Source organism: Lipophrys pholis, assembly GCF_963383615.2.
Source record: "Lipophrys pholis genome assembly, chromosome: 8".
Classification (NCBI taxonomy): Eukaryota; Metazoa; Chordata; class Actinopteri; order Blenniiformes; family Blenniidae; genus Lipophrys; species Lipophrys pholis.
This window is the reverse complement of record NC_137630.1, coordinates 10,399,955-10,426,842: the sequence shown is the minus strand read 5'-3', so window position 1 is coordinate 10,426,842 and position 26,888 is coordinate 10,399,955. Positions and strand designations below refer to the sequence as shown.

Genomic DNA, 26,888 nt, shown 5'->3' with positions numbered 1-26,888 from the left:
TCAATTTATTTATTTATCAGGGACAGTGCAATATACATAGAAAAAAACTGATGTGTTGCACATAGAGTATGTAGCTTGACATCAATTTGCAACTCTCGTCCCTAAAAAGTCTAAGGCTGAATTACCATTATTATTATTATTATTATTATTATTATTATTATTATTATTTCGATTTTGTAGAAAAATTAGCACGTATGACGTCAAGACGTACATGACGTTTTCCTAGTTCGAGAAGTTACGCAGTACGTGCAGTAGGGCTTCAAAGAGGAAGGAAGATGGCGGACAACAAAGGCGAGGAGGATATGGAACCGTCTACTAATTCGGACTCTGTGCCTTCAGCGCCGGAAAACGAGAAGTCAGAGACGAAAACAGAGAATCCAGAAAATGTTTTAGAGGCGAAAGCTAAGGAAGACGAGGAGACCGAGCCCCGCGACATCGTTAACGAGGCACCGACACCCACTAGTGGAGGAGGAGACGTTAGCAACGGCAGCGGAGCGGTGGTTGGTGCTCCTGGGGAAGCCAACGAGAACGTTAGCACGGCCGTTAGCCCGGTTGAGACTAGCAGCACCGATGCGGAGCCAGCAGCAGAAGTCGTCCCCGCCGGCGAGGCCCCCGTTGGCGGACTCCAAACTGAAATGTCCCCCCCTCCCACGGCTCCCGCGGCCACGCCGGCATCCACTCCCATTAATCTGCTGGATACGTGCGCAGTGTGTAAACAAAGTCTTCAGATCCCAGACTGTGAACCAAAACTTCTGCCTTGTCTACACTCTTTTTGCCTAAAATGTATCCCGCAACCGGAGCGACAGTTGAGCTTACAGGTGACCGGGCCACACGGGCAGGCGGACACGCACATAGGTGAGTCGTTCGGTTCACGGATAGGAAGGAAGATGCAGCAGAGAGCAGGCCTCTGCTCTGTCATCTGTAATTTGTTGACATAAACCGCTAGCAGCTGTTAATACGGTGACAGCTGGATGATGCACCTGAGACTTAACGCCTCGAAACGCTGATGCCTGCAGGCCGGGGAGTTAGATTTCAGACTATGGCATTGCACAGAAGAAGCTTGTGGTCAGATTAAACTGCACGTCATGGGAGAAGAAGACACCGTAACAGACACAAACTGGCAGCAGCAGGCAATTGGAGCCTAAGCAATTCATTTTCTGACCCGATCAGTAATCACTTACATGATGAGCCATCAGCTGTATTCCCGTATGTCATGTCGACAGCATGGGCCCTTTTCTTTTCGGTTTAGCTTCGATACAGAAGTGCGATAATTTTACATTTGCATATCGTTTTGATAATTATCCGATTGCAGCTCGATCTCAGACAGATGTCAAATAAGTCCTGTACTAGTCGAACTGATAGTATATAGTGTAGCACCGACATCTTGTCAAAAATAGTGAATTTCAGCCAGGTGTTATATTTTACATGTATCACTTGGATATTACAGGTACACATGTTTACATATTCTTCATTGCACATGGATGTAAATATGGATTCCTGGGAAACATTGCAAGGGCTCGCATAGGTTCTCGAGATGCAGAAAGATTACAATTGCACCATCTTGCAAATGTTGTATTTGTTTCTCTGGCAAAAGTGCTTGCAAAGCCTCAAAAAAATTTAACATTATTTGTTCTTCTTTGCCAACTGTCATTTCTAGAAAATGATGTGTGATCACAATGTGTACAAGTGTAATGAGAATGTAGTATGTTGATTTAAATTTTTTTCCCTTTGATTTCATGATGCTCCTACATTTTTGGATAATCTTGGTATGAGGCAGAATCTCTTACGAGTCAATACAAAAATAGTTCAAGCTTTTAAGAGCGGTAAAACCATACCACCTCTGCCACATGTTTTTATGGAAAACACTAAACACTCCACTCTGATAATATGCATTCATTTGTAAGCAACATATTTTCGCTTCAATGCTTATTTAGAATACTCGATTCAGAAGAACCATCAATGTTTACGTTCAAGGTTACACCAGCAGGTAAACATTAACTTTAACTGTACTTGTTGACATTTTGTGCAGTAGGCTGGCAGAAAATGCTCTCGTCTGGGCTGATTTCTGTACCTCTTTGAAGTTCTGCAAAAATGAAAACTAATAAGGCATTTTATTAAATCAGAAAGTGTAACCGCAGCATGTATGTGCAGCCTTGGCACTCAACCCTAAACAAGTGTAGCATTTCAGATTTAAGGTGAGGAAGTCAGAGGAGACTGTCTCGTGGTAACATCTCATGTTACTCCATGTTCTCCTTTTAGTTGCTACACACACGGTTTTACCTCCATATGGTACCTGCCACCAAGTCTAATATCATTTTAGTAGTCATTGTCTCAGGGGAGAATTGTAAATCACAAAATTTTGTTTTCAGGAGTTACATTAGTATTGGATTCAATCACATGGTCTCACATGGATATCTGGAACTGCCTGACACCACAAAGTACTGCTGTTTGGGTTACTGTGGATTATGATGCCCTAAACCAAATCGAAAGAAAAATACACCTAAAAATCGATAACAGACAATTAGACAGATTGACAGAGGAAAAGGATTTCTCTTCAAATGTTTTTTTGGTTTCACGATCTGGATGTTGGAGTCAATCCTGAAACAAATCTTGAAAAAGCCTAAAAAAAAGTCTGAAAATATTTCATCTCGTTGTTAATCGAGATGAATTTCAGTTCTTACTTTCTGAAAGCTACTAACATCTTAGAAAGTGATTAATTATTTAAACTCCTTAACAGGTCAATCCTGCAAAAAAAAATGTTTGGTTACCAGATTTGCAAAAAGATTTTACCCTGACTTTTAATAATGGCTTACAAATTATGTCTGCCTGGCTCTGACAACATGCTTAACCCTAGACATTCATTGATAGAATTTGACCTCCTGCTTCAGCTGGTAAATGGGAGTTTGGCTTATGACATATTGCCATAACTTGTGATTATTAATAATCCTTGAATGTGACAGAAAATAGACTTGCAACAGTTCATTTTCCTCTGCTAAAGACTTGACAATCTCCACAGAAGCCCCGGACAAATCCTCTCACATCCACCCTTGCATACCTTAGTTTTAATGAAAAATGTGGTAGTTGTAACAAGTGCTGCTTTGTTTTCATGATACAGTAAGAATACGCATTTTGTACGACACTGATACTGAACCTGTAGCGAGACACTTGTCTGTAGGGTTCACAGATTTGTGAGGTTAATTGGTAGATAGCAATAAATGGTTTGGCATTAACAAATTAAGAGAAATGTAAAATAGGCATCTTAAAAGATTCACTATTACCCTTAATTGCTATTTATTTCAAAGTCATGCACAATAAAAAGATGAGATGTAAAAGCCAGGTGAACACAAAGGGTCAATGAAGCGCCCAACGGAAACAACTTACTTACTTCCTAATAACTGTATTGTTCATTTATGCATTCATCCTCCCTCTACTTCTTCTTTTTAATCTCTGCTCAATAAATTGTTCAGTGATCTGCACTGATGCTATTTTATTGTATCGTATAACTCAGTTTGTGGGGGGGGGGGGGGAATGCATGCCTACGAAGCAAATTATTTGCAGGTCTGTGTATCATCCTCCAATCCCGTTGCAGGGTTCCCAAAGCTAACCCTCAAATTAAATCACTCCTCAAGGCTCGCTGAGCTGTAACACCTCTCACCTCTGCATGATCGGCCTTATCTCATCTGGTTTAACATTTGGTGACAGGTTGTTCTGCCTCATACATAGTAACTTGGTTAAAGTGACAAAAATATGAGCCAGATCTCTTATAACTTGTTGGTGATGCAAACAAAACAGGCCACTGCAGTTTTGCTTCCAGACTTATATATATATATATATATATATATATAATTTTTTTTTTCTTAATATTTAGTAGAGGAACTAATGATTGTGAGCAATCAGACCCCCAATCCTGTTTTGAAATATGCTTTTAATTGTGTATGTGTTTTTTAATGACATGTAGACATATGGCAGAGCTTGAACTGCCCTAGTTCAAAGTGACAGCTGTGAGTGAGTGTGTGTGTGCATGCGCGTGTGTGTCTGTGTCTGTGTCTGTGTGTGGGTGTTTGGTGGGTTCCTCTACACAATCTCAGTCCAGCTGTGTTTGCAGCCAATCACATGGGGGATCCATGCAGCTGGAGCTCACACAAACCGGCTGTGTGCTGCTCAAGCCGGTGTAGACCGGCTCAATCCAGCTCATACCGGTTCTTAACTCAGCGGGCTGGTGGGGAGGGGGTGGGAATTTATTGGTTTACAAGGTGGAGGAGGTGCAACCATATTATACTGACCCAATTTAAAACATTCACGTGAAGTTTAATCTTGTGACTGATATTAAACCTTGAAAAATAGGCGGGAAAGTTAATGCGCTCTTCTAATTACTTGGCGTCTGTCATTATTGCAGTAATTGCATTAACCAAGCTAAATGAAGTGATTAGGTGGACCAGTCTCTGTTGTTTGGCCATGTGATTTAATATTTTAATAAAAATTCCAGGGATGATTAAATTGAATCTTGTGAAATCAATTAGTCTCCATGAGTAAGCGTAACTGCCCCATCGGGCCAAGAGTTTACCGATAACAGGATTTTAAAGAAATAAATCATGAAAATCTGCTGAAGGTTATCCATTATTCCTGTGAGTTAAAGTGCTTCTAAAGACAGGTAATCCTTTATGTTGCTTGTTTGTCGATGGAGAGAGTAATTAATGAAACAATGTCGACAGAATTGTATTCTCTTGTTTAACCCCTCGGCTTTCTTTCCCTTTGCTCTGTATTTTTTCCTCTAGTGAATGTTATGCGGTGTTCGGTTTGCCACCAGGACTACAAACAAAGTGACATTATTGACAACTACTTCGTGAAAGATACCACAGAGGCAACCAGCAAATCTGACGACAAAGCTTCAAAGGTATGTGGAAACAATTGGCCCTTTGGCGCTAAAGCTTAATTGATAGGTGATGGGGGACACGCCTCCTTTTCCTTCTCTACTAATAATACCACAACATCGGGATTTGAAGAGTGTTTTGAAGAATTCTTTACCATTTCTGCCTTGGGAAGTATCTGGCTAGAAATAGCTAAGACTGTAGCATCAAAGGAACAGTCATTCTTTTAACAACCTCTTGATGTAACAATTTCATATTGGAACAGCAGTTTTTATCATGTGCCATATGATTGTCTGCAAAATAACTCTTGTCACTGATAAACTTCTTTCAGTTTTTCTTAAAAAAATTTCTTAAATTGTGTATCTAGACAGCCTACTACCTACCACCTTCTTTGATGATATCTTTGGCTCAGCTTATTCAGTAGGTTAGATCTTTCATTTAGTAGTTAAAAAAAAAGAAAATCTGTTACGAATAATGATAGAGATTTTCTCCCATATAATAATAGGAAACACCGTCTCGTGGCAAGCAATGCACTGCTTGCTACTCAAAGGTGTAAGTGATGTACCTGTGTACACTCTCTACATGTCATCAATCCATCCATCACAGGCACAACACAGAAAGACAAGCAAATACTTTTACCCACGGAGGCCCCGTTTACATGCCGTTTTCAAGTGAAAATGCAAAAGTTTAGTTTTAGGTGTTGGTTTACAAGACAATGACACAATCATTTTGTCGCCTGTCCATACAAATGTCCGTATTATTGCATTGTTAATGTTCAGAGTGGATTGTTCTCTGTACGCACATGCATGTGATCATTGCAAAAACTTACAACAGCAGCCACTGGTGGCTCAACATGAAAACTACATCTCTTACAGCATTTCTGCCATTTCCGTGTACCGTAATTTCACACGGTTTGAGCCCTGCGGCTTATAAAAGACGCGACTAATTTATGGATTTTTACGGGTTAAAGGGCTTCATGCCACTAGATTCTACTTCCGTATGTAGATACATGCTGTTTTGAACGCTTCTGTTTCTCCAAAACCTGCCCTAAAAGTGATATTTCTGCTCTTTGTGACCTCGTCTTGTGCTGCTTTCCGTGGTCTGGAAATCTAGCAGCTGACGGCCGTGAGTGATGCGTTCAGATTAGTGCTGTCAGAAATTACTCATTAATGTAATTAGTTCATTTGAAACGTTTAATTCGTTAAAAAATATTTTTTACGGAATTAACGTAGTTTTGTTTACTTCCGTTTTTTTTTTTTTTTTTTTAACTCCCTTACCGGAGCAGCAGCATGTGCAGCGTCTCTGGGTGCAGCACCGTGACTCCAGGGCAGCACAATACTGAGTGGAAAAATGTTAAGGCAGAAAGTTTCACTTTAAAAGTTACCTGAAGGCTGATTGACAAAAATGAAAGTCATTAGCTTTACTTTGAAAAGCCGAATTTAACGACCACAGAAGTAATTCTGCAGCAAAACAGCAGGTTGCCAACAGCTAACAAACTGCTAAAACTAAACTGGAGGAAAGACTTGCAGGTAAAATATCAAATTCTCCTCTTTCTCGCTTTCCCTGGCTCTCCTCTATACTGTGCGTGTGCAGTCTCTCTCTCTCTCTCTCTCTCTCTCTCTCTCTCTCTCTCCCTCTCCCTCTCCCTCTCCCTCTCCCTCCCTCTCCCTCCAGAGACTGATTTGTGTGAATTGTTGAAAATATGAGCAATCTCCGTATTCCTGCAGTGAAATTCCTGACCTGTTACAACGTGGACACCTGCGGCTTATAGTCAAGTGCAGCCTATATATGTACTTTTTTTTTTTTTTCTGTTTACATTTTGCGGGTGTGGCTTATATTCAGGTGCACGCAATAGTCCGGAAAATACGGTAACTTTTCAGAAACAACAATGCGTTTTCACTTGAAACATTGTCATGTAAACGAGGCCATAGCCTGACATCCATGGGGGGGTTATGTGGAGTCCCACAGGTATCTATATTAAGGCCATTGCTTTTACTTATCTATGTCAATGACCTGGCTGTAGCCGCATCTTCCATGTTCCCTGCACTGTTTGCCTTTGATACTAACTTATTTCTGTCACACAGTAGTCTGTGGCCAACCCTCACTTAGAAAGAATCTCCAAATGATTCACTAAAATGGATTCTCTTTTAACTTTAAAAAAAATCTGTATAATAAAAAAAATAGGCAGAACACTCAATCCTTCTCTTCACAAAGATCCATATTAGGTCCTACTGTATACAAACACTAATGTAAATGCACACTCATTATCACTGCTATTAATTATGTATTTGTAATTTCTTTATTTATTTTGTACTTCTTTATTTAAATGTTGCCTTGATTACTATTTTCCAGGTTTATCTTTTGGTATTCAGTTGTTTTTAATTAGGTTAAATCCTCCCTGCAAATGTCTAGGGGGTTATATACGTCACATCGTGCTTCTCTTCAGTGTATCTCTGGCGTTGGTTTATCTGGGCACAATAGATTTGAATGTGATATTCGAACATCTGGAGAAAACCCATGCATGGACAAGGAGAACACACAAACTGCACCAAAAGGCCCCCAAACTTAGGCTGGGATGAGGAATGTTCCTGCTGTGAAACAACAGTGCTGTTTCTTTTAGTTGGGGAACTAATTGAGGAAAATAAATTGCATTACCAGTCAAGAATTCAAGTTGAGTATTTTTCTGTCTGCCAAATGGAGTTTACTTCATCCAGAGATCTTTGTTTCTCCTCATTGATAATCAACCTTAGTAGTTTGTGCTTATTACATTAGAAATCATTTATATAATTATTTATGATGGATGAAAGACTTTGGCAAGGCAACATTTTCTTTCAAAGGCAAGTCAGTTCTGAATTTTGAGGTCTTATCTGAGTGTGTTGCGTTCTGTTAATGCTATATATCATCCTTCCAAGGTGTGCACAAGTTGCGACGACAACGCAGGAACCATCGCCTACTGTGTTGAATGTGTAGAATGGCTGTGCAAGACCTGTGTTGAGGCCCACCAGAGGGTCAAAGTTACCAAGGACCACAAAATCCGAACAAAGGAAGATCAAGACGCTGCGTCTGATAAGACCGGGGACCCCCACAATGGAGGAACCACTTCTGGTCAGTCAAACTGAAACTGCATGCCACCTATAATACACTAATTCTGGTTGAAATGAAGTAAATGAGGAATTACATTGTGTAGCTTTTATGACACTTTCAGAGATTGTAGCGACTGTCCTGCTTCAGGCCTTTTGCATAATTAGGGTCCTTGCCTTCAGGCGAGGCCTTGGGGACCAAGCCCGAAAGGCAAGGCCTACTCTAGAGAAGGCCTTGCCTGGAGGAGGCTTTGCCCGGAGGCAAGGACCCTATTAGTATTTGAGCATTTGTTTGTTTTTTTGATTTATATTTAAGTGTAAATGAACCCAAATTTGACCCACTAAACCTGATGAAATCCTCACTAAAATTGGTACACTTATCATGGCCGGTGAAAAATGTATTAAAATATAAGGATTAACCTCCAGAGTGTCACAATTTGCTCTCTAGCGCCACAGAGAAAGTCTAAAGCGGCCACAATGGCCCACAGGAATGTCATAGAGAGATCCCCGAACTTCAGTTGTTCGTCTCATTGAGACCTAAAAATGAGCCGCTGACACCTCTGACCTAAATCCAACATGATCCACAATTTGCCTTTGAAAATAAGATTTCCACTCCAATTTTCCCGTTGCACAAACATTATCTTCTCTAAGGGCATTTATCGTTTTGGCTTCAAAGACTTATTATATGACAGAGGGAGGCCTTGCTGATGAAAACTTATGTACAACTTTGTAATAATTTGAATGTTTTGGATTTTATTAGCTGTCCTTCCTGTCCTCTGCCTGCTCTCATCTAAGTGAGGGGGGGCGATATTACACATGTGGGGATAATTCCATCACTTATAATGGCCTCTAATGGGAGAAAAATCATGCATTTCTGTCAAACTGAGGCTCCTGGTGTCTGAAGACATAACCTACATAAATGAAAAGGTAATGAATTTTCCTGCCGCTTTAATTAGTCTTGGGGTTTTTCGTCCTTCCTTCTTTGTCTACAGAGTCGACTAGCGTGTCAGGACAAAGGCCAGTTTTCTGTCCCATCCACAAAAAGGAGCCTTTGAAACTTTTCTGTGAGACGTGTGACACGTTGACCTGCAGGGACTGTCAACTTCTGGAGCACAAGGAGCACAGGTATCTTAGTATATATGCACTTATTACACTATTGCCCAGTCCCTGCTCTTGGTTCTGAGGGTACAGCTGCGTTTTGCACCAATATTTAGAATGATTCCGTTTTTTGTTTTGATTCTGTACTGATATCTCATGTTATAGGTTATCAATTACAGTTTGCCTGAACTTTAATATATTGGCACGGGATTTCCACAACAAACCTTTTAACCGTCAGTCGTTGGTTTCAGCTCATTTCAGTATACGTAATCAATCGGCTTGTACATGTAAAACATTGAAAACACTTGTCAGGTTGTATTTTTTATCATGAATTTTGGAGCTTGATGATTTTTCATATTGATCTTTTGAAGGACTTCCAAGATGAATTATGCATTTTTCATGAGGCCGTATCTGAAGGATATGATTGGCACCTGACTTGTTTGAGCCTTACCAATTCATTTTTTCTTTAAACAAAGAAACTTGATTTATTTTTTACTTATTTAAAAAAAATGTTTTGGTTTTTTTTGGTGTGTCAATTGTAAAATTGTTTCTAACTTAGTGTTGTCCTTCCAGATACCAGTTTCTGGAGGAGGCTTTCCAGAACCACAAGGATGTCATTGAGACCAGTATTGCTAAGCTGCAAGAGAAGAAAAACTATGTCCATTATTCCGTTTCTCAAGTGCAAACAAGGTACTTTTTGTCAGGACCACATTTTTCCCCGGGTTAACGGTTGATGCAAATGTGTGACGGCTCACATTACTCACGTTTTGGATAACTTTTCAAATTACGGAAGAGACAAGTCAAAACATAGCTCAGTTTTTAAAATGAATGTTATGTTAAAAGTTGACTTTCAATTTGAGAGAGAGAAATTTTGTTGTTTTCGAATATGTAACTTTCATATAACTGACCCTTTCACGGTCTCAGTGGATCTCAAATTAAAAAAAATATATATTATTTTCTAAACTAAAGGCAGCAACAAAACTTTATTTTCACAATTCCTGAAATTGATTACTATGTTTTGAAACCGTGGCTGGGGAAGTGTTCCTGGCAATGTAATAGACCTCAGAGCAGATGACCAGTCGATCTGCATTCGGTTACTATAGAATTGTGTACTGGTGGCTCATGTTTCAATGTTATTGTCTTTTCCTTTTTATTCCAGGTTAAAAGAGCTGAATGAAACACACAGAAAAGTGGAGCATGAGATCAAAATCGCTGTGTTTACGCTGATAAATGAAATCAACAAAAAAGGCAAATCCTTGCTTCAGCAGTTAGAGGTGAGTGAACACTCAGAAAAGCCCTGCCAAGAACTGAAGTGTGTGCTTCAATATGAAGGAGAAAAGATCATGTTTCTTCGCTATGTCACCATCACTTTTGTATATTGTATACAATTAGGGATGGGTTCTTTTCACATTTTAACGGTATCAATGCCCGGTACCTGGGAATCTGTACGGTGCTCAACTGTATCAATTTTTGGTACTTTTGTGTGGGTTTATGTGGTAATAAATGTTCATTCGTTTAATAATAAAGTCTCATAATTTTAAAATTTTACATATTTATTTCTCAATATATAAACTTTAACAAATATATCAAAACAACATCCAACTGTTGGTATTTTAACATCGCACTTGTTTCACAAGTTACTTCAACATGATTACCCTTAACTAGAACTACCCAGTGTTTTTGCTTTATAATGCACAAATTAATATCCAGCTGCACATACTCATTTCTTTCCTTTCCCCTCTGGAAATATTGTGATGGCATATATGTGATGGTAGAGCTGAGGCTGTTGAAAATTGTGCACTATTTAGCATTGGCAAAAATCTTGTGTTTAAGCAGCTGCTTCCTCATATTCAAACTATTTCCTCCGCTGGCTTTGCACATCACAAATGTTGCGGCGAGCATAATCTGCATTGTATTTTGAAAAGCGGAGCCATACTTTGGAGCGTTTTCTATCAGCCACGCTTGCTTTGTTGACAGAACGTGCGGCTGCGGGTGTCATTATGCTCCTATTTGTGCAATGCTGGGTTCAAATCCGGCCTGGAAAATCACCTCCTCTTCCACTCCATCACAGTCAAAAGGATGCGTTTAGGTACTGAAACATGGCACCGTTTGATTTTACGTGAACCGGTACTCGACAGTACTGACGGAATTCGGTTGGTATCTGTACCCATCGCTAATACTAATGTAGTGACACACCATGCATGGACATTAGTTTTAATTACAATGATCTCTCTCACAAGGCTGCGCTGCGATTTGCACAAACTTTCATGTATATGACATCACATACTCTTGTGTTTACGTATTTTATTGTTTGCGTTGCCTCGCCTCGTTTCCCCTAAATATTTATAACCACAACTGAAGATCTAACCTAGTACTTGTTCATGTTAGCCTAAGGTAGGGCTTGATCAAGACTCATCTATACTGCAAGGATTTTAAGGTTGGGTCTTGACAAACACAATTTTGCTTTCCATCCAGAGTGTGACCAAAGAGCGCAGTCTGAGGCTTGTAAATCAGCACAAGGACACCACCCAGCTGGCCCAGCAGATCCAGCATGTGCTCAACTTCTGCCACTGGGCCATCAGTACTGGCAGCAGCACAGCGCTCCTCTACAGCAAGAGGCTGGTATGTCTCTCATCGGCTGTCCAGATGCTCCACACTTTGATGATGAATATGATGTGCAAGAAAAACTGAGGTCACGTGATAAACAGCTTAACAATGGGTTGTACGCTATATATATCACATCGATATATCACTATTTTACTTGTTTCTCACAGCTTCATTAAACTAATCAATGTAGGGAATATTCAGTCAGAGAGTTTTTAAGACTACAGCCACGAGCTGAGACAGACACATTTTGTGGAAAGGACCTTATTTAATTAGTTGCATTGAAATACACACAATGTTTAACCATTATTTTTAGATATAATGAAGATATGTAGGCTGTTTTGAGCTAAAACCATTAAAACAGTTTCATTTTCATATTCAACGCTGGCACATATCAAGGTACAACAACACAGTTCTGAGTTTTAAACAAATTGGACCTTTTAGTTGTAGCTGAAATTTCATTAAAATAATAATGGTGCTAAGAAGCAACTTCACAGAACGTGTGGCATTTGCAATATTTTTATTTTTTTAACTTTTAGGGGGCAGAAGAGTAGGTTTAAAGTGTGAAATATGAATCAAAGCTTCTTGGTCCGTGCAGGATTACACAGGCAGTTTTCATCCTCGACTTTCAGTTTCAGGGCAGAGAGAAACATTCCCTTTTCAACATGGTAATGACAATGTTAACTCCCACAACGAGCTTACGTAGATTGCTGCATTGAGGGTCTGATATAATAGAAGAATGTCTCTGTGCTGCTGAAAGCTGTTTCCATTGCTTTCTGCTTTTAACAGACCTGATGAGTTTCCAGGCCACAGTTCAACATTTGAGTAATGTGTGGACTTAATTAGATATTCTGATGCAGTGACAGAACTATCTTTTTTTCTTTCTACTTTGGTAGGTTTGTCCAGTTGTCACAAGACAGTTACTAAATGAGATAATTGAATAGTGAAAATTTAGCCTTTGTTATTTTTATATTTGGGCTCAGTAATGAAAAAGTTTTTCTCTCCGTGTGCAACTTTCCAGATCTTGTTCCAACTTCGCCAGCTCTTTAAAGCTCGGCTGGAGCCGGCACCACAGGCCAATGGAGTGGTGCGCTTCTTTTGTGACCCCACATTCTGGGCCAAAAATGTTGTCAATTTAGGTAAGAGAAATTGATCATTATATTTCATGTGACGTATATTCGAAATAAGTTCTGAACAATACTGTTAATGTTGCATTCACTGCTGCATGTGCACTTTTACAGATATCAGCTCACTGGTCTCTATCCTATTTTTACTGCAGGTAATTTGGTTGTGGAGAAACCGCCACCACCTGCACAGCCGGGCAATATGATGGTTGGAGGGCCAGCGATGCCACCAGGACAAGGTCATCCTGGAAAACACCCGGGACAAATCAACCTGGCCCAGCTCCGGCTGCAACACATGCAGCAGGCAGCCTATGCACAAAAGCATCAGCATCAGCAGCATCAGCAGCAGCATCAGCAGCAGCAGCAGCAGCAGCAGCAGCAGCAGCAGCAGCAGCAGCAGCACCAACAACAGCACCAGCACCAGCACCAGCAGCAAATTCAGCAGCAGATGCGCATCGCTTCACAAATGTCCCAACAGCATGCCAGACAGGCCGGTCCGTCCATGACTCAGCAACAGGTATGGAGAACACCTGAGAACATCTACCAACTGCAGAAGCACTGCGCAGTTTGTGCTCCGGCAGTCTGTTGAAAGGCATCCCTTCTAATACAAATGTTTTTCCTAAATTAAGCTCTACGTGTAACTAGTGTTAAATTATTTAATCACTTGCCTTAAAAATGGACTTCATTTTGCTATAATTATTTTTAGGATTTTGAGTTTTAGTAAAAGATTTTAGCTCAAATTTCCCCTGAAAACAAAATTTGGAAACATTTTCTGTGTATTTATAAACTATCTTTGGCATCATGGTGTTTGCAGGTTGTCTGTCTGTCTCATGCTCATTAGCATAGTTTCTTACTATGGCCTGTAGAGTTTTTATTGAGTTTGGCAAAAAATGTCACTCAAAGATGAGGATAACCTGATTGACTATAGAGGTCAGAAGCTAATATCACAGTTTCTCGTTCAAATAATGTGAAAGCTCAAGGTGGGCTTGATGGGAATAACTTGACATTTTGTCCTAAAGCTGGAAACATTAAGCAACTGGATCGACAATAGAATAGAAGTACTTCAATAATGAATTCCTGAAAGCATTGCTACAAAAAGAATAGAACACACAGAATAAATAGAAGTGAAAGGTAAACATCAAATACTTCATTTTTATCCTATAGTAAGTTATACTAGAGATTAATATGTACAGGCTTTGCAATGCCTTGTATAAGCACACAAAATATTAAATGAACCCATACACAGTAAATACTGTTTAAATATAGAAGTTATACAGTCATATTGCCACGTGAAGGAAGGACTTCCGGTGGCGCTCTGTTTTGCTCTTGGGTGGTATTAGTAGCAGTGTTGTTTTATTCAGTGAAAACAAGTGATTTTGTCATTCTACCACTGCTGATGCAGCTTCTTTACTTGTTAGTCACATCAAGTATCGTCACTCAGCCGATTTGATCATTACACTGAAAAGGTGGTTGCCTTATTTATGTAAAGCTGTCACAGGGGAGCTGTTAAACTGTGGTTTATTGTTTTTTTGACAACAAATAACTGCAAGTCAACCTATTTCACACTGCCTTGATTAGATTTTGTCAAACAAAAAGCGGTAGATCATAAACAGTGAATTATAAACTGATTGCTTTGTTTACATCGAGTTCATACTCTGATCTCGGTGTCATCATGAACATCAGTGTCACTTCATTCATGATGTTTTTCTAAGTCAGGACAGACATACAAATAAATTGCAGTGTGAAATGGCTTACAAAGGAATACAATCAGTAGGCAGTGATACTGATTGTTTTGACTCCCAGCTGTTTATAAAGTGGATTGTCCCGGGTATGAATTTGTGCTGTGTTTCCTTTGTGTTTTCCAGCAGCCTCCAAGACTCATCAGTATGCAGCAGCTACCACGAGGGCCTGGGGGTATGAACGGGGTTCCCGGCCCCCCCATGTTCCCCTCCTCCCATCACATGCGTCTGCCCGGTCCGCCACAGAATCGATTGCCCTCAGCTCAGCCGAGGCATAACGGGCAGCCGTTTCCCCCCATGATGCAGCCACAGCTACAAAGACAGGTCAGTCCAAACACACGCTGCTTCCACTACATGGTAGACAACTGGTTAACAAACTGTTAATCACTCACACCCTGTAATGATCCTAAAAGGTATGAATGATGTGTAAAGTGTCAATAAAAACAGGATGCAGTGATTTGCAAATCTCATAAACCTCTTTGTATTTTTCAGTAGAACACAGATGTGACGTCCAATGTTGGTTACAAAAGCATGGTAGTGTTTTGTCCAAGTAGGAAACATCTCGGAATGGGGGCAACTGCTCCAGCGTGAACTGATAAGGAGCCAAACATCTTCCAAGACATAAGACAAAGTCCACTTGACCTGATTCATTTAGGTTGGGATTGGACCGTTTTATGAAAATAGCAGCTCAGTATTTCTAGTCAATATAGTTTAACTTGATATGTCATTTCTTTTATACTGTAAATGGGTTCAGGCTTTGCGAATCATTGCATCCTGTTTTTATTTACCTTTTCCACGTTGTCCTCTTTTTTTTTTTTTTTTTTTTTTAAAGAATGTCTGTAACCAAAAATGTCAGTTGGTGGAAAACAGCAGTAACTGTATAGATACAGAGGACGAAGCTGGTCTGAAGCAACCAAATGTCTTTGCTAACAAAGCAAAAGACAGTTTCTTCAGTATGTTGCATGCATATTGTTTTTCTGTCTTTACACATATTAATGTTGAATTACTAACAGACATAAGAATTTTGTTTGTCCTGTGACATTCAAGTCCAAATTTTAAATGTTTTATTCTTTTTCTTTTTTATCATCCACTTTTCAAACCGTAGCTCTTTTAAACATAGCAGAATTCAATATAATTTTATTTCTGTAGTTCTACATATAACAGTCTTCTCAAGCCACTTTTATTGAGTATATTGACTATTGGTAAATATCTGTATCGGCTTATTTTTAGCCATTGAGTAAAGACATGTTTGATTCACTACCATTCTTCTTTTTTAGAGAGAAACACCCAAACTTAAAAGTCTTACTCAATATTTATGTTGGTCAGTTACCATGGAGGTGAAGCTGATTTAACAGATAAACCTTCATGAAACCTGCGCTTATGAACGCTGGTATATGAAGTTCTGAGCGTCTGTGTTTTTGCATTACTGATCAAATTACATTGAAAATGAAAGTATCTTCCACAAGATTAGATTTTTTATTTGCATCTGTCAGCCAAATACAAATGAGTGTGAAGATGATGAAGGTGTACATTCTGCTCCATTGTTTTCTGCTGTTTTGAGAGGTGTGTGGTTGTAATCTACTAACAGTGTCTTGCTTAGTCCTTCTAAAAGAGCAGTGTCTGTCACCCCTCATAATCCCTTTCACTTCCGTATTCAGATGAATCCTGAGAAGGGTTACTTTGTGGTTCCTGGAGTTTGACCTGAGTTGCGATGGTGGTGGTTTTTAACTAAAAACAAACTGAAGGATATCGCTATACCGACATGTCAGACAAAACCACAGAATGATGCCAGATAACATGTTAATCCTTTCATTTGATAAGCAGGTTAAACTCTGAGTAACCAAGAGGAAACCGAAAAGAAAACAAATACATTAAATTGGATAAATGTTGTATGTGAGGGTATGTTAAACTTCTCTGTCCGTGATGCATACGGGTCTGCTCAGAACTGCCTCACCAATGTATCTATACACCTGACGTTCTCTGCTTGCTCAAACACTCTTTTGCAGTTACAGTATGATAATATCAATTTACTGCTTGCATGTGAGACTAGGTAGAGACTTGCACTATATCCAGCCCCTTTTTCTTTGTGTCCAGATGTCTATAGAATCTGAGATGAGCCACCAAAGGTTTCGTTTCTTACTACAATCAGGGGTTTGGCACTTTTTTTCTACTTTGTCATTTATGTGTCTTGTGCAGCATGTGTGGTCAATCAAATGCATGACAATGCCCCCATGTTGTCTCTTTTCAAGAGGCTTCCCTCATCGTTTTTGTTTTCTCACCTTTCCCCCATTCCTTTTTCTTTCTTCCTTCCATTATGTTTTCCTCTCATTCTGTGATCTCATTTTCCTCCATTCTTATCTTTCTCTTTTTCCATGCAGCATTCCAACCCGGGGCACGCAGGCCCCTTCCCAGTGGCGTCCCTCCATAATGCCAACCCAACGAGTCCCACCAGTGCCAGCATGGCCGGGGCTCACGCCCACCGTGGCCCCGCCAGTCCAATCATAGGCCCCATCGAGCTCATCCCCTCCGTCACCAATCCTGAGAACCTGCCCTGCCTACCTGAGATCCCACCCATTCAGGTGCAAAGTTTCACCATGTTGTTTTCAAATGATATGAAAGAAAAAAAAGTTATTTATTACTTATTCTGAATATATGAATGCCATGGAAAAGCCAGCGTTAGTAACCCTGATTAATAATGTAGAAAAATAGTAGTAAGTGTTCTATTCAGCTGCTCCTTTATACAGGTGTCTCTGCAGCAAGCCATCGCAGCTTAGCTGTTTTTCTACCTGGCGCTCTTCCTGAGGCAACTGTGATTCAAACTGTGGTTTCCCCCACACTCAAAGGAAAGACATGACAGGATTAGATAAATCTCAGAAGAACATTTTAAAGAACAGCCTGGTGTAAAATTATGAATGTAGTCGCAGGTGTAACTGGTAAATCGCAGCTTTTCATCAGTGTAGCTCATCAAAAACCTCCACTTTCTTAAAACAAATCAATCTGAAAATGAATAGAAACCTGCAAAACTTTTAAGCGGCGTATGTGAATGTAAAAGCGTGTGTAAAATGTGCTGTCATGAAATATCTGAGAATTTGACGTAACACAAAAGAGCTGACAGATTTTATTTACTGTTGTGTCTTTTTCCCCCCAATTTTTTTTTGCTTGATTTCTCTATTCATGTTTAACCTCCCTCTGCTTTTGTCATCATTAGTTGGAAGATGCGGGCTCCAGCAACCTTGGACACCTCCTTTCTCGTTACATCACAGCGAGCACGCAGCATCAGCTGGGCTCGGTGGACGTGAACGCCTCACCTGGACTATCCACACACTCTCCGGGTTCTTCAGGTAACCCAGAGGTTCCCGTCGCTGTTTTTGTTGAATGTTAAGGTGCATGAAGGCACGGAACAACAGCAATCATAAGTGACTGGATTATTTCTTTCTGCAGGTTTGTCCAGTGCCCACACGCCAGCACGACCCTCCAGCACATCCAGCACAGGCAGCAGGGGCAGGTGAGCAACCACGAGGCTATTTTAACACTCTGTATTTATTGCAAACAATAACACACCAAAGCCATTACAATTGAAAAGAACTCGGTGGTGCTTCTCTGGTTGTTTTAGCATGTATGGCTTTCAGTGGAATCGGTGCGCTGGCATTTTCAGATTTCTGTACTAATGGAAGCAACATAAGACCACAGGAGTGAGCCTTGTGCCATCATTCAGCCAAATGAACCAGTTCCCTGTGTGACATGTCATCATAATCCTGCAGGATAGTAATTCTGATGTCCATGTCGGAGAAATTACTTCTATCGTCCTCTTTTTTTTTTTTCTTTTTTTTTTTTTTGCGCAAATGAATCGTGCGCAGTTTCAGTTGGTTTGTGTAATATTCTAGAATCCATTCTAACTCAACTTAAAGTCGATGACAAAAATACTTGTGAATACACCAAATACTAATGCACTATCTGCACTGTGTGTTCCTATTATGTATCGTTGCTGAGTGTAGTAATAAACCCAGCCAGTGTAGCTGCACATAATCTGAAACAAAAACATTCCCCGAGAGATGTTTGTGCTCTCCAAAATTCAGCACGTTTATTTTGCTGTGTTTTTTCTTTTTTACACCCAACCTCAGTAATGATACCGATATTTATTTAGGAATGGGAACTTAATGAAGTTGTATCATTTCTTTTGGCAATGTTTCAAGAGAAACTGTTATTTTTCTCAGCAGACATGGGGGGGGGGTTAAACAGCTGCGATTAAAGCTGCTACAGTCAGCAGCACTGTCACAGCTTCAGAATAGTTTTGAGCCAACACAGAATGGTGCAGAAAGTCCAGCATTTTTTTAACGATTTGTTTTGAATCTCGAGTAGTTCTAGTGCCTTTGCTGCATGTAAATAAGGTTTGATTATGAAATATTTAAGTGATGGGATCTTATTAAAGGTTTGTGTGTGTGCTTTTCAGCTGTAGCTCTGCAGGACGGTCGGGGCAGGGAGGTGGAGGTGCTGTGGACCAGGTGAGGGTGAAGCAGGAGCCCGGGACAGACGACAGTTACAACTGTCCGGGGTCTTCACTGAAGACAGAGCGGAGCAAAGATTCTGGGAGGAGTGCCTGCATGGTATGAAACCTTTATATCTACTTAAGGGAGGGGGGAAAAAGCCTTTGTGGTTTGTAAAAGTGGTGACATCATACTGACCTTTGGCATCTGGTTATCTGAGCTGTATTGAGCCATTTGTTATCATGTCACAATGTCAAAAGGGCTCCTTACCTTTATGGATATTATGGGAGCAAAAATCAATGAGGCTCAGCTCATAGGATTTGGTCAGATGATGAAATCATTGAAATATTGGGTTAATTATGATTTTACCAAAAATGATGTGGCAGTTCAGTTTGTGACTATATTAATGTACTACACACTCCCGTCCCAAAGTTTGAGCCAGGTGGGAGAGAATGCAGTATTGTAAAAAACTGAAATCGTTGATGCACACCATTTTTAAGAGATGAAAAAAATCTTCACTTATTTTGCAAAGTGTTGTTATACATTGCACCACATCTGCCAAAAACCATTGCCCAGAAAATGTTCATTTGTTAGATAACCCCATGGTAATATTTGGGTGTCTCTCCATAGATGAGCAATCCAGAAGAAAGCCTGCTGCCCATGTTAGGAGCCGTATCTGCAGGCCAGGATGCTGCCAGGGCTTTGGGAGAGCGGATCAAAACTGAGCCCTGGGCAGAATCTTCATGTTCGGGTCTAAACGGATCCACGCCGTCTTCTTCCACTACCACTTTGACCTCCACTACCTCAACATCCACTGAGAAGACCAGTGGCACGGTAGATGCTCCGCTCACTAATGGAAACTTGAGCATGGACACTCAGAGCTCTGGGACATCTGCTGCAACGGGAGGAGTCGGTGGGAAGGAGGACGACCCCAATGAGGACTGGTGCGCCGTCTGTATCAACGGTGGTGACCTCCTCTGCTGCGACCGCTGTCCCAAAGTGTTCCACATGAAATGTCATGTGCCCACCATCAAAATCTTTCCAAAGTAAGTGATCAGGGAGTCGATATGTGTTTCAATGAGATTAAACCCTACGATTGTTTTAATATGCAAGAATGTTAAAGTCTGCTTGTTGACAATGTTTAATTTTAAACTTGACTTATCATAACACTGACGTAATGTCCTCCGTGTGCTTCTTGCCTCTCAGGGGGGATTTTCTCTGCACATTTTGCCGGAGTCTCACCGAACCCGAAATAGAATATTGTGACGACAGCAAGAAAATCAAAGGAGAGCAACCCCTCAGGCCTGAGGACCAAAGGGTCAGTCCGGCATCCACATCCTCAGAGAGCGTTTCTGTTATTACTCCGAGGCACCTAATGCGCTCTCTTCCTCTGTCTGCAGAAATGTGAACGACTGCTGCTGTACGTCTTCTGCCATGAGCTCAGCGTTGGGTTCAGGGAGCCGGTCCCCTCCTCTGTAAGTGGCTTTGTAAGATTCACACCTAATGTGACGACACATTAACTACTCTCACCATAAAGACGGCCTATTCCGCTCTCTCATTTTCCTCTTTACAAAGATCCCAGTGGATTTGTACTTGTTGGTTTTTTTTTTCCTGTTAGTGCAAACCTTCGATTTCTCCTTGCACCTTATAAACCTGCATATATAAACCTCTAAACGCAAAAGTGATGTATAATGATAATGATAAATTTCAAATCAGTTAATGAACAGTCTATTTATTTAGCTCTTAATAAGCATATGCAGTGTAACTCCTGAGCATATGGAATGAATGAGGAACAGTATTTCTGAATTATTCAATACAATATGTAATATTAATCCAAAGGTTTGCTTGTGTGCTTGCATTATTATGTATGGTCTCAAAAGTGTGATAACAGCATTGTTTTTGGTATCTGCATTTTTCTAAACATTCCAGCAAGTGCAACACGTGAAATGAAGACAATTATTTAGAATTTAACAGGTGCAAAATGGCAGATAACAAAACCAACCAGAGTTTCATGAAAATGAAATCATGAATATTTAAACATGTTTATACTTGCAAAATCTCTGTTATGAATCCTTATCTTGGAGAGTCTTTTTTTATACTTTTGCTCTTTTGAAGAAGACAGCAGTGGACAAAAAGCATATTGTACAATATCTTGTCCTGAACTGATACTACCCACCACGTGTGATTGTGACTGCATGAAATGCAACAAAAATGAATCACGACATCAACACCTAAAAGAAACTCTATAAATCCGCAAAAAACGAGACGTGAAAACGCAGTTTTAAACTAAAAGATCAGTTCTCCTCGTAAAAACAAAACATTTCATATGCGTATGGAACCATTACGGATATTATATAACTCATTTCTGTTGAATTAAGGTGCCCAACTACTACAAGATCATCAAGCAGCCCATGGACCTGAAGAAGGTGAAGAAGAAGCTGCAGCTGCGGAGCCCGCAGTACTATCAGTCCATCCAGGACTTTGTGTCTGATATGCGCCTGGTCTTCCACAACTGTGCAAAGTACAATGAGGTGAGCAGCATGAGTCCTCAGCCTGCTTTGGGGAATGGCATCTGCTTTGAGATGTGCATGCTCAGCGGGTTAGACTGATGTAGTGTGAAGCTTGAATTGGGACCTGCCGAATCACAAAATGTAGTTTGACCATTTTCTCTCCTGAATGATTTTAGACAACAGATTATGAGTCGAACCTCTTTTAAAGCCTGCTACACACTGTGATTTCAATAATCTTCTCAGTTCACAGCTAGCTATATGCTGTACAACGTGAGTCTAATAAACATCAGCCCCGACATAAAGTTTGCTGTGTGCAGACTGCACGATGAAAACACAAGCTGAATCGCAGCCTACGACGTACGTGAGCCAGTGTGATCGTGCAATGATAAGACGTCATAAGCCGGCTCCATCCATTCACGAAGGAGAAACTAGCAAAATATGAAGGGAGCCCTCGGCCTTGTGGCATTTATGTGTTAGGAGAGAAATCCCCCAAAAGTTATGTTAAAATCCCACATACTTCTTTTTATCTGTTTTGTTATTGTGACTGCAAAGCATCTATGTGGGTTTAGCGCCAGTGTCACACTGATCAGTACCTCATTTCATACTGCGTTTCTATTGGTTAGTTAGTTGACGTATTCACAGCAGCAGTCATGATCACCATGAATTTCTGACACTGCCAGAATTTTATCACAGGTTGTCTATAATAACAGCCGTCCTTGAACTCGTCTCGCAGAGCAATATAGGACCACCGATTTAGAGCCAAGACAAACGATATCGCCACGATGGTTGTCTTCCGTCTGGGATGGCTGGAGATCACGCAGTGTGTAGCGGGTATTAAAGATGGCCTGAGATTGGAGAAGGAAGTGGTGCTTCAGTGTCCAGACTAACACTGGCTGCTGGAGAACGGAGTGGAAAGCTGTCACTGTGCTTTCTCACGCTGGCTGCTACAACGCCGTCTGAACTACATTAACACTGTTTCATAATGACCACCAGTCTTGTTTTTCAGTGGATGCCTCTGATGAGAACAGTGTCTCTTGTAGCGCAATGAATGCTTTTATTTTGGTTGCTTTTTGGGAGTGGGTCGCTGCTTTGTGTGAAATTGTTTATGACACCATGTATCGTTTTTCTGTATTGAAACACAATGATGTGCCAGATAAGTCTCAAGTACACCAGATGTCTGCGGTGGGGATTTCAGCTCCTGGAGGGCTGCGGTCATGCATGTTTTATCTCTGCTGCAACACACCTGACTCTCATGAATGAATTATCATCATGCAGCTGTGCAGAAAGCCTGCGAACTATTGTCTCATTATACTGAGGCGTGTAGGAGTAGAGCAGAGTTTAAAACATGCAGGCCTCTTTCCCTCGGCCACCACTGGTGGGTTTCCTCACAATAAATCCTCCAATAATTCCAATGACCTCCAACTTTATCATGAAACTCAAACTTCCTTGTACCCACAACAACGTCAACACTCATTCATTACAGTGTGATGATAGCTAGTGATTATTCTTAAAGCATTTTGAAGAAGAGGAGCAGCTGAGTATCAATGTAGAAAACTGGCTCATTCCATACAACACACAGCCGGTATTATTTGGGGCTTGTTTAGTGAAAAACTTCACCCTAGGAAATGCAGAAAAGTGTTTTCCAGTTTGATGATTCATCACTTTGTTCACTGACACATTGTGTGATTACATTAAATGTAAAGACGAGATTCATTGTTTTCCGAATTTGAATGGTACAGACTGTTATGTAGCTGGTGACGTTTAATACAAATGAGTCTTTAAAAATGAGTATTTGCACAGTAACTCAGAAATGAATATAATCTAATGTGACTTATATTAGCCTTTGCGGTATCCTGCGTGGCCTTCACTTGCTGGTAATATCTGCACTCTGGCTTCGGTGATTTGAGCACAGTAGGCTGCAAACAGATTTCTGATCTGTTGTTATCTAACCTGCCTGTGCTGTGAACTCTTTTCTTCCCCCCTGCTGCTTCACTTTCTGTGTTGTAATGTTATTGCCCCTCTTTAGATGTCTCGAATAATCCAGGTTTATGATGAGGAGAAACAGATTAATACGCAGGTAAGCCGTTTCAAAAAGAGCGGAAATGTCCTGTCTCATCCCACTGAGGCTCCAAGAAATGTTTTTGCCCTTTATCTCAGCGCAGACGATTCATCAGCAAGCGTGAGCAGTCACACACTATTAACCATTAAAGATTATCTATTAAAAAGGCTGTAGAGGTGATTTATAGTTCTTTTGTCGCTCGGCTGAAGAAGGATCTCACTTCTCAGCGTCTTTCATTAATCTTAATGGGAAGCAGTCGGAGCTGTGTGATGGATCGCAGGGAGCCTGAAGGTCTGGAAAGTCTCAGCAGGGCCTTCAGCTCATGTGTTTGAGTGTGACTACATCAGTATTCTTTGAAAACATGATGTGACGTGTATATTTTCTGTTTTAAAATGAGCGGTTCAAAACAAACCTCATGACTTCTCAGATGCCTTCACCTACAGACATTTTCTGACCGTTAAAAGAAGGCAGGCAGTGTTACTTGAAGGCTTATTGATTTAATAGACACTTGATGCACACTGCACCATAGCATGAGATAAACAAGCAGAGCACATGCAAATCTAAAGATTGATTTATGAAACTGGTGGGTGAACATACACTGTAAGAGTATTTCTGTTATTTGTATTATAGCTGGAAAAAAACACATGTCTGTCAAATAGAACATGCAGTTATAAGGAGGAATACATACATGATATAATTGATATTCATAAACAAAGTTTGGATTACAATTGGAAGCGATAATAATGAAACGTAACAACAAAGTCTACATATATCCAGAGTAACTTTTGCCATTCAGGGATTTCTCCTCCTCTGGTTAACGCAGCCCCTCATCTGCTCAATTATGTTTTGCAGGGCGGTGAAAATGTACGCTCTAATCTATATTCAAATATGTGTCGACTGTATGCAGGGCTGTGTGAAGAGTGAAAGTCATGCCGTTATATCTGTCAGACTGATGGATGTTCACTACGGCGACACTATAAACTACACTGTACATTGCATTCATATTGTCTCTTTGGTCATCAGTCCTTTTTATCTGGTCTCTACGGAGAGGTGTCAGAGGTTTAATAAAAGGTTTCCATCTTTGAACTGGTTGATAATCAGCTTGTGAGTTTTGTAGGAAAGGAAGCAGCCCCAGTGAGATATTGGACCCTGAGTGATTAGTGGAAATGCTTCATGGAGCCACAGTGGGACGGGGCGGCAGGATATCTCTGCTCTGTACAGCAAGGTTGAGCCGGGGCCACCCTGCCACCAGAAGTCTTAACCACATCTAATTTGTCTCCTCACTCTCCTCTTCCTCCTCCCTGCTTCAAACCCATTCATCCTTCCCGCTCAATGGTTCTCTCACACCTTGTTCTTCCACATCGCCCCTCACGCCCCTCTTCCCTTACCCCCTCTTCCTCCTCTCCCTCCTCCTCTGACAGGTGGGATCAGAGATGGCCATATCCGGCAAAGCAGTGAGCCTGTTCTTTGAGGAGAAGTTGCAGGAGATGTTCCCCGGCCAGAGCTTCCCCGAGACGCCCGAGCCCGAGCCCGAGCCGGAGCCCACGAAAGAGCCGGAGAAACAGGACGAGGAGACGGAGGACTCCGAGGACGACTTCATACAGCCCAGGCGCAAGCGGTTGAAAGCTGATGAAAAGGTGGTCCACATCAAGTGAGAGCCGGCCACAAAAGACACCAGAGAAAGTGGGAAAAACTGTCTTCCTCACACCCCACCCTTCTCTTTTCTTTGGATGTGACGGATGAAAAGAAAGAAGCTTTCAGTACAAACTGCTCTAAGTCATTCTTCCCTCTGAAAGAATGAGCGTCAACCACACAACTCGCCCGCTTTTCTCAGAAGTCTCACCGACGCACAGAAGAGCGACATTCCTTCCTGAAACCACGGACATTGAAACGGCTTGTACAGCTTTTGATGTAGGACTTGTTTTGAAGTAGTTAGCGATTGGTCATTTCTTTTCTATCATTCATTTTCATTGTTAGAATGGTTGTGAGAATTTCTTTCTAAACCATCCAAGTCCTCCAGTTCTGTTCAATGTAAGATCTCTATACTTTGACATGAAACCTACCAAGTATTTGTATGAATTTGTGGAAATGTAATGTAAATAAGAGAATCTAGGCCCTCGAAGGTATTCCTACAGTATAGATGTTTGGGTTCGTCATCAATAAAACTTGTTCTTGAAATATAACGCAGAAAATATGCTTGTGTGGCGTTTGACTGTAAGAGCTAACAAGTCCTTCTCAGAACTGTTGCTTCCATGTGGAGAACGAACACACCATTTCCTGTAAATAATCCACAAGTGTAACCCGGAGGTGCAGCGGGAGCAGCACAGGTGATGCAACGTCAATGTGTCACTAAGCTGTGATGCTCCGAGCCTCTCAGCCAGAAGCCAGATGTCTACAAGGTGGTCAAAAATGTGAAAGTGCTTCTTCATCAGGCTGAGTTAACAGAGGTACATAAATTATATATGAGATGATGATGTGCATTGAAAAGTTTTTATCGTTCAGATTTCTTCTGCCCCTCTGATGTGACTTAAGGTTTTTTTTTCTCCATTGCTTCGTGAAAGCAGATCCACATTCATACTTTTTGGTGGAATAAAACACTCCAGAGGTTCTGTGTCGAAGAATAAATGGGCTCATTTTGTGAAAGCTGTCCCATGTAGACATGACACATAATCAGACTTTAACCCAGTAACTTTCTATCCTGTTCAAACATGCCAAACAAAGATAAAATAAGCAAGTCCGCAAGACAAATGATTTTTAAAGTAATTTGGAATCTCTGCTTGCTTCTCACATGCACGCCAACAAGGAGGAAGTTTTCACGTATGGAGTCCTATTCTCTATGATTCAATAATGTTGAAATTGTGTAATAATTAATCCAATAGCTTACACATCAATTCTAAAAAGCCGTTAATATATTGAGCAATGAAGCTGTGCAGAAGATGTTATGAAGTAACAAAGCAAAGTAATGATTATATTGATTGTTCAGTATGAAATTAAGACATTTTTCTACGTATATGTGATCCACAAGTCTTCCATCTGCTTTATCCAACTGACAATCGCTCTTCCAGGACATTTTGAGTCACAAATGTTTCTGGACTGATTACCTTGAGAACATGCTAACTCCCCAAAGAGACCAGAGTTAACCACTACCTGCTGCCCCATATAGATTCCAATTTCAAAAGTCTTCAATTTTTGTCATATAAAGTATGGATCGTGTAAGGAAAAACTGAGATCCAGCAGTAAGGTGAAATGTTCGCTCTTTGTCACAGATATATTTAAAATTTTCAAAATGCATTGAAGCCATGAAAGGAGTCAGTCCAGGTGG

General features: G+C 40.7%; 1 protein-coding gene across 4 annotated transcripts; it reads left to right on the top strand.

The window, feature by feature from the left end:
• The first annotated feature begins 244 nt into the window (after positions 1–244).
• trim33 (tripartite motif containing 33) lies at positions 245–26,182 on the top strand. 4 transcript variants are annotated; one of them, XM_080469127.1, is made up of 21 exons: positions 245–855; positions 4,776–4,894; positions 7,781–7,973; positions 8,941–9,073; positions 9,620–9,736; positions 10,206–10,320; positions 11,522–11,668; positions 12,672–12,789; positions 12,930–13,291; positions 14,640–14,837; positions 16,608–16,664; positions 16,892–17,092; positions 17,722–17,854; positions 17,955–18,018; positions 18,964–19,117; positions 19,628–20,043; positions 20,204–20,315; positions 20,398–20,472; positions 21,376–21,528; positions 23,534–23,584; positions 24,988–26,182. In XM_080469127.1, exons 1-21 carry the CDS (start codon positions 276–278, stop codon positions 25,219–25,221), a joined length of 3,732 nt encoding a protein of 1,243 aa, XP_080325253.1. In that variant the 5' UTR covers positions 245–275; the 3' UTR covers positions 25,222–26,182. The 4 variants fall into 4 exon arrangements, with proteins under 4 accessions (XP_080325253.1, XP_080325251.1, XP_080325250.1 ...); XM_080469125.1 differs by lacking the exon at positions 16,608–16,664 and having other exon boundaries at positions 246–855; XM_080469124.1 differs by lacking the exon at positions 23,534–23,584 and having other exon boundaries at positions 246–855; positions 24,988–26,176.
• The last annotated feature ends 706 nt before the right edge of the window (positions 26,183–26,888 follow it).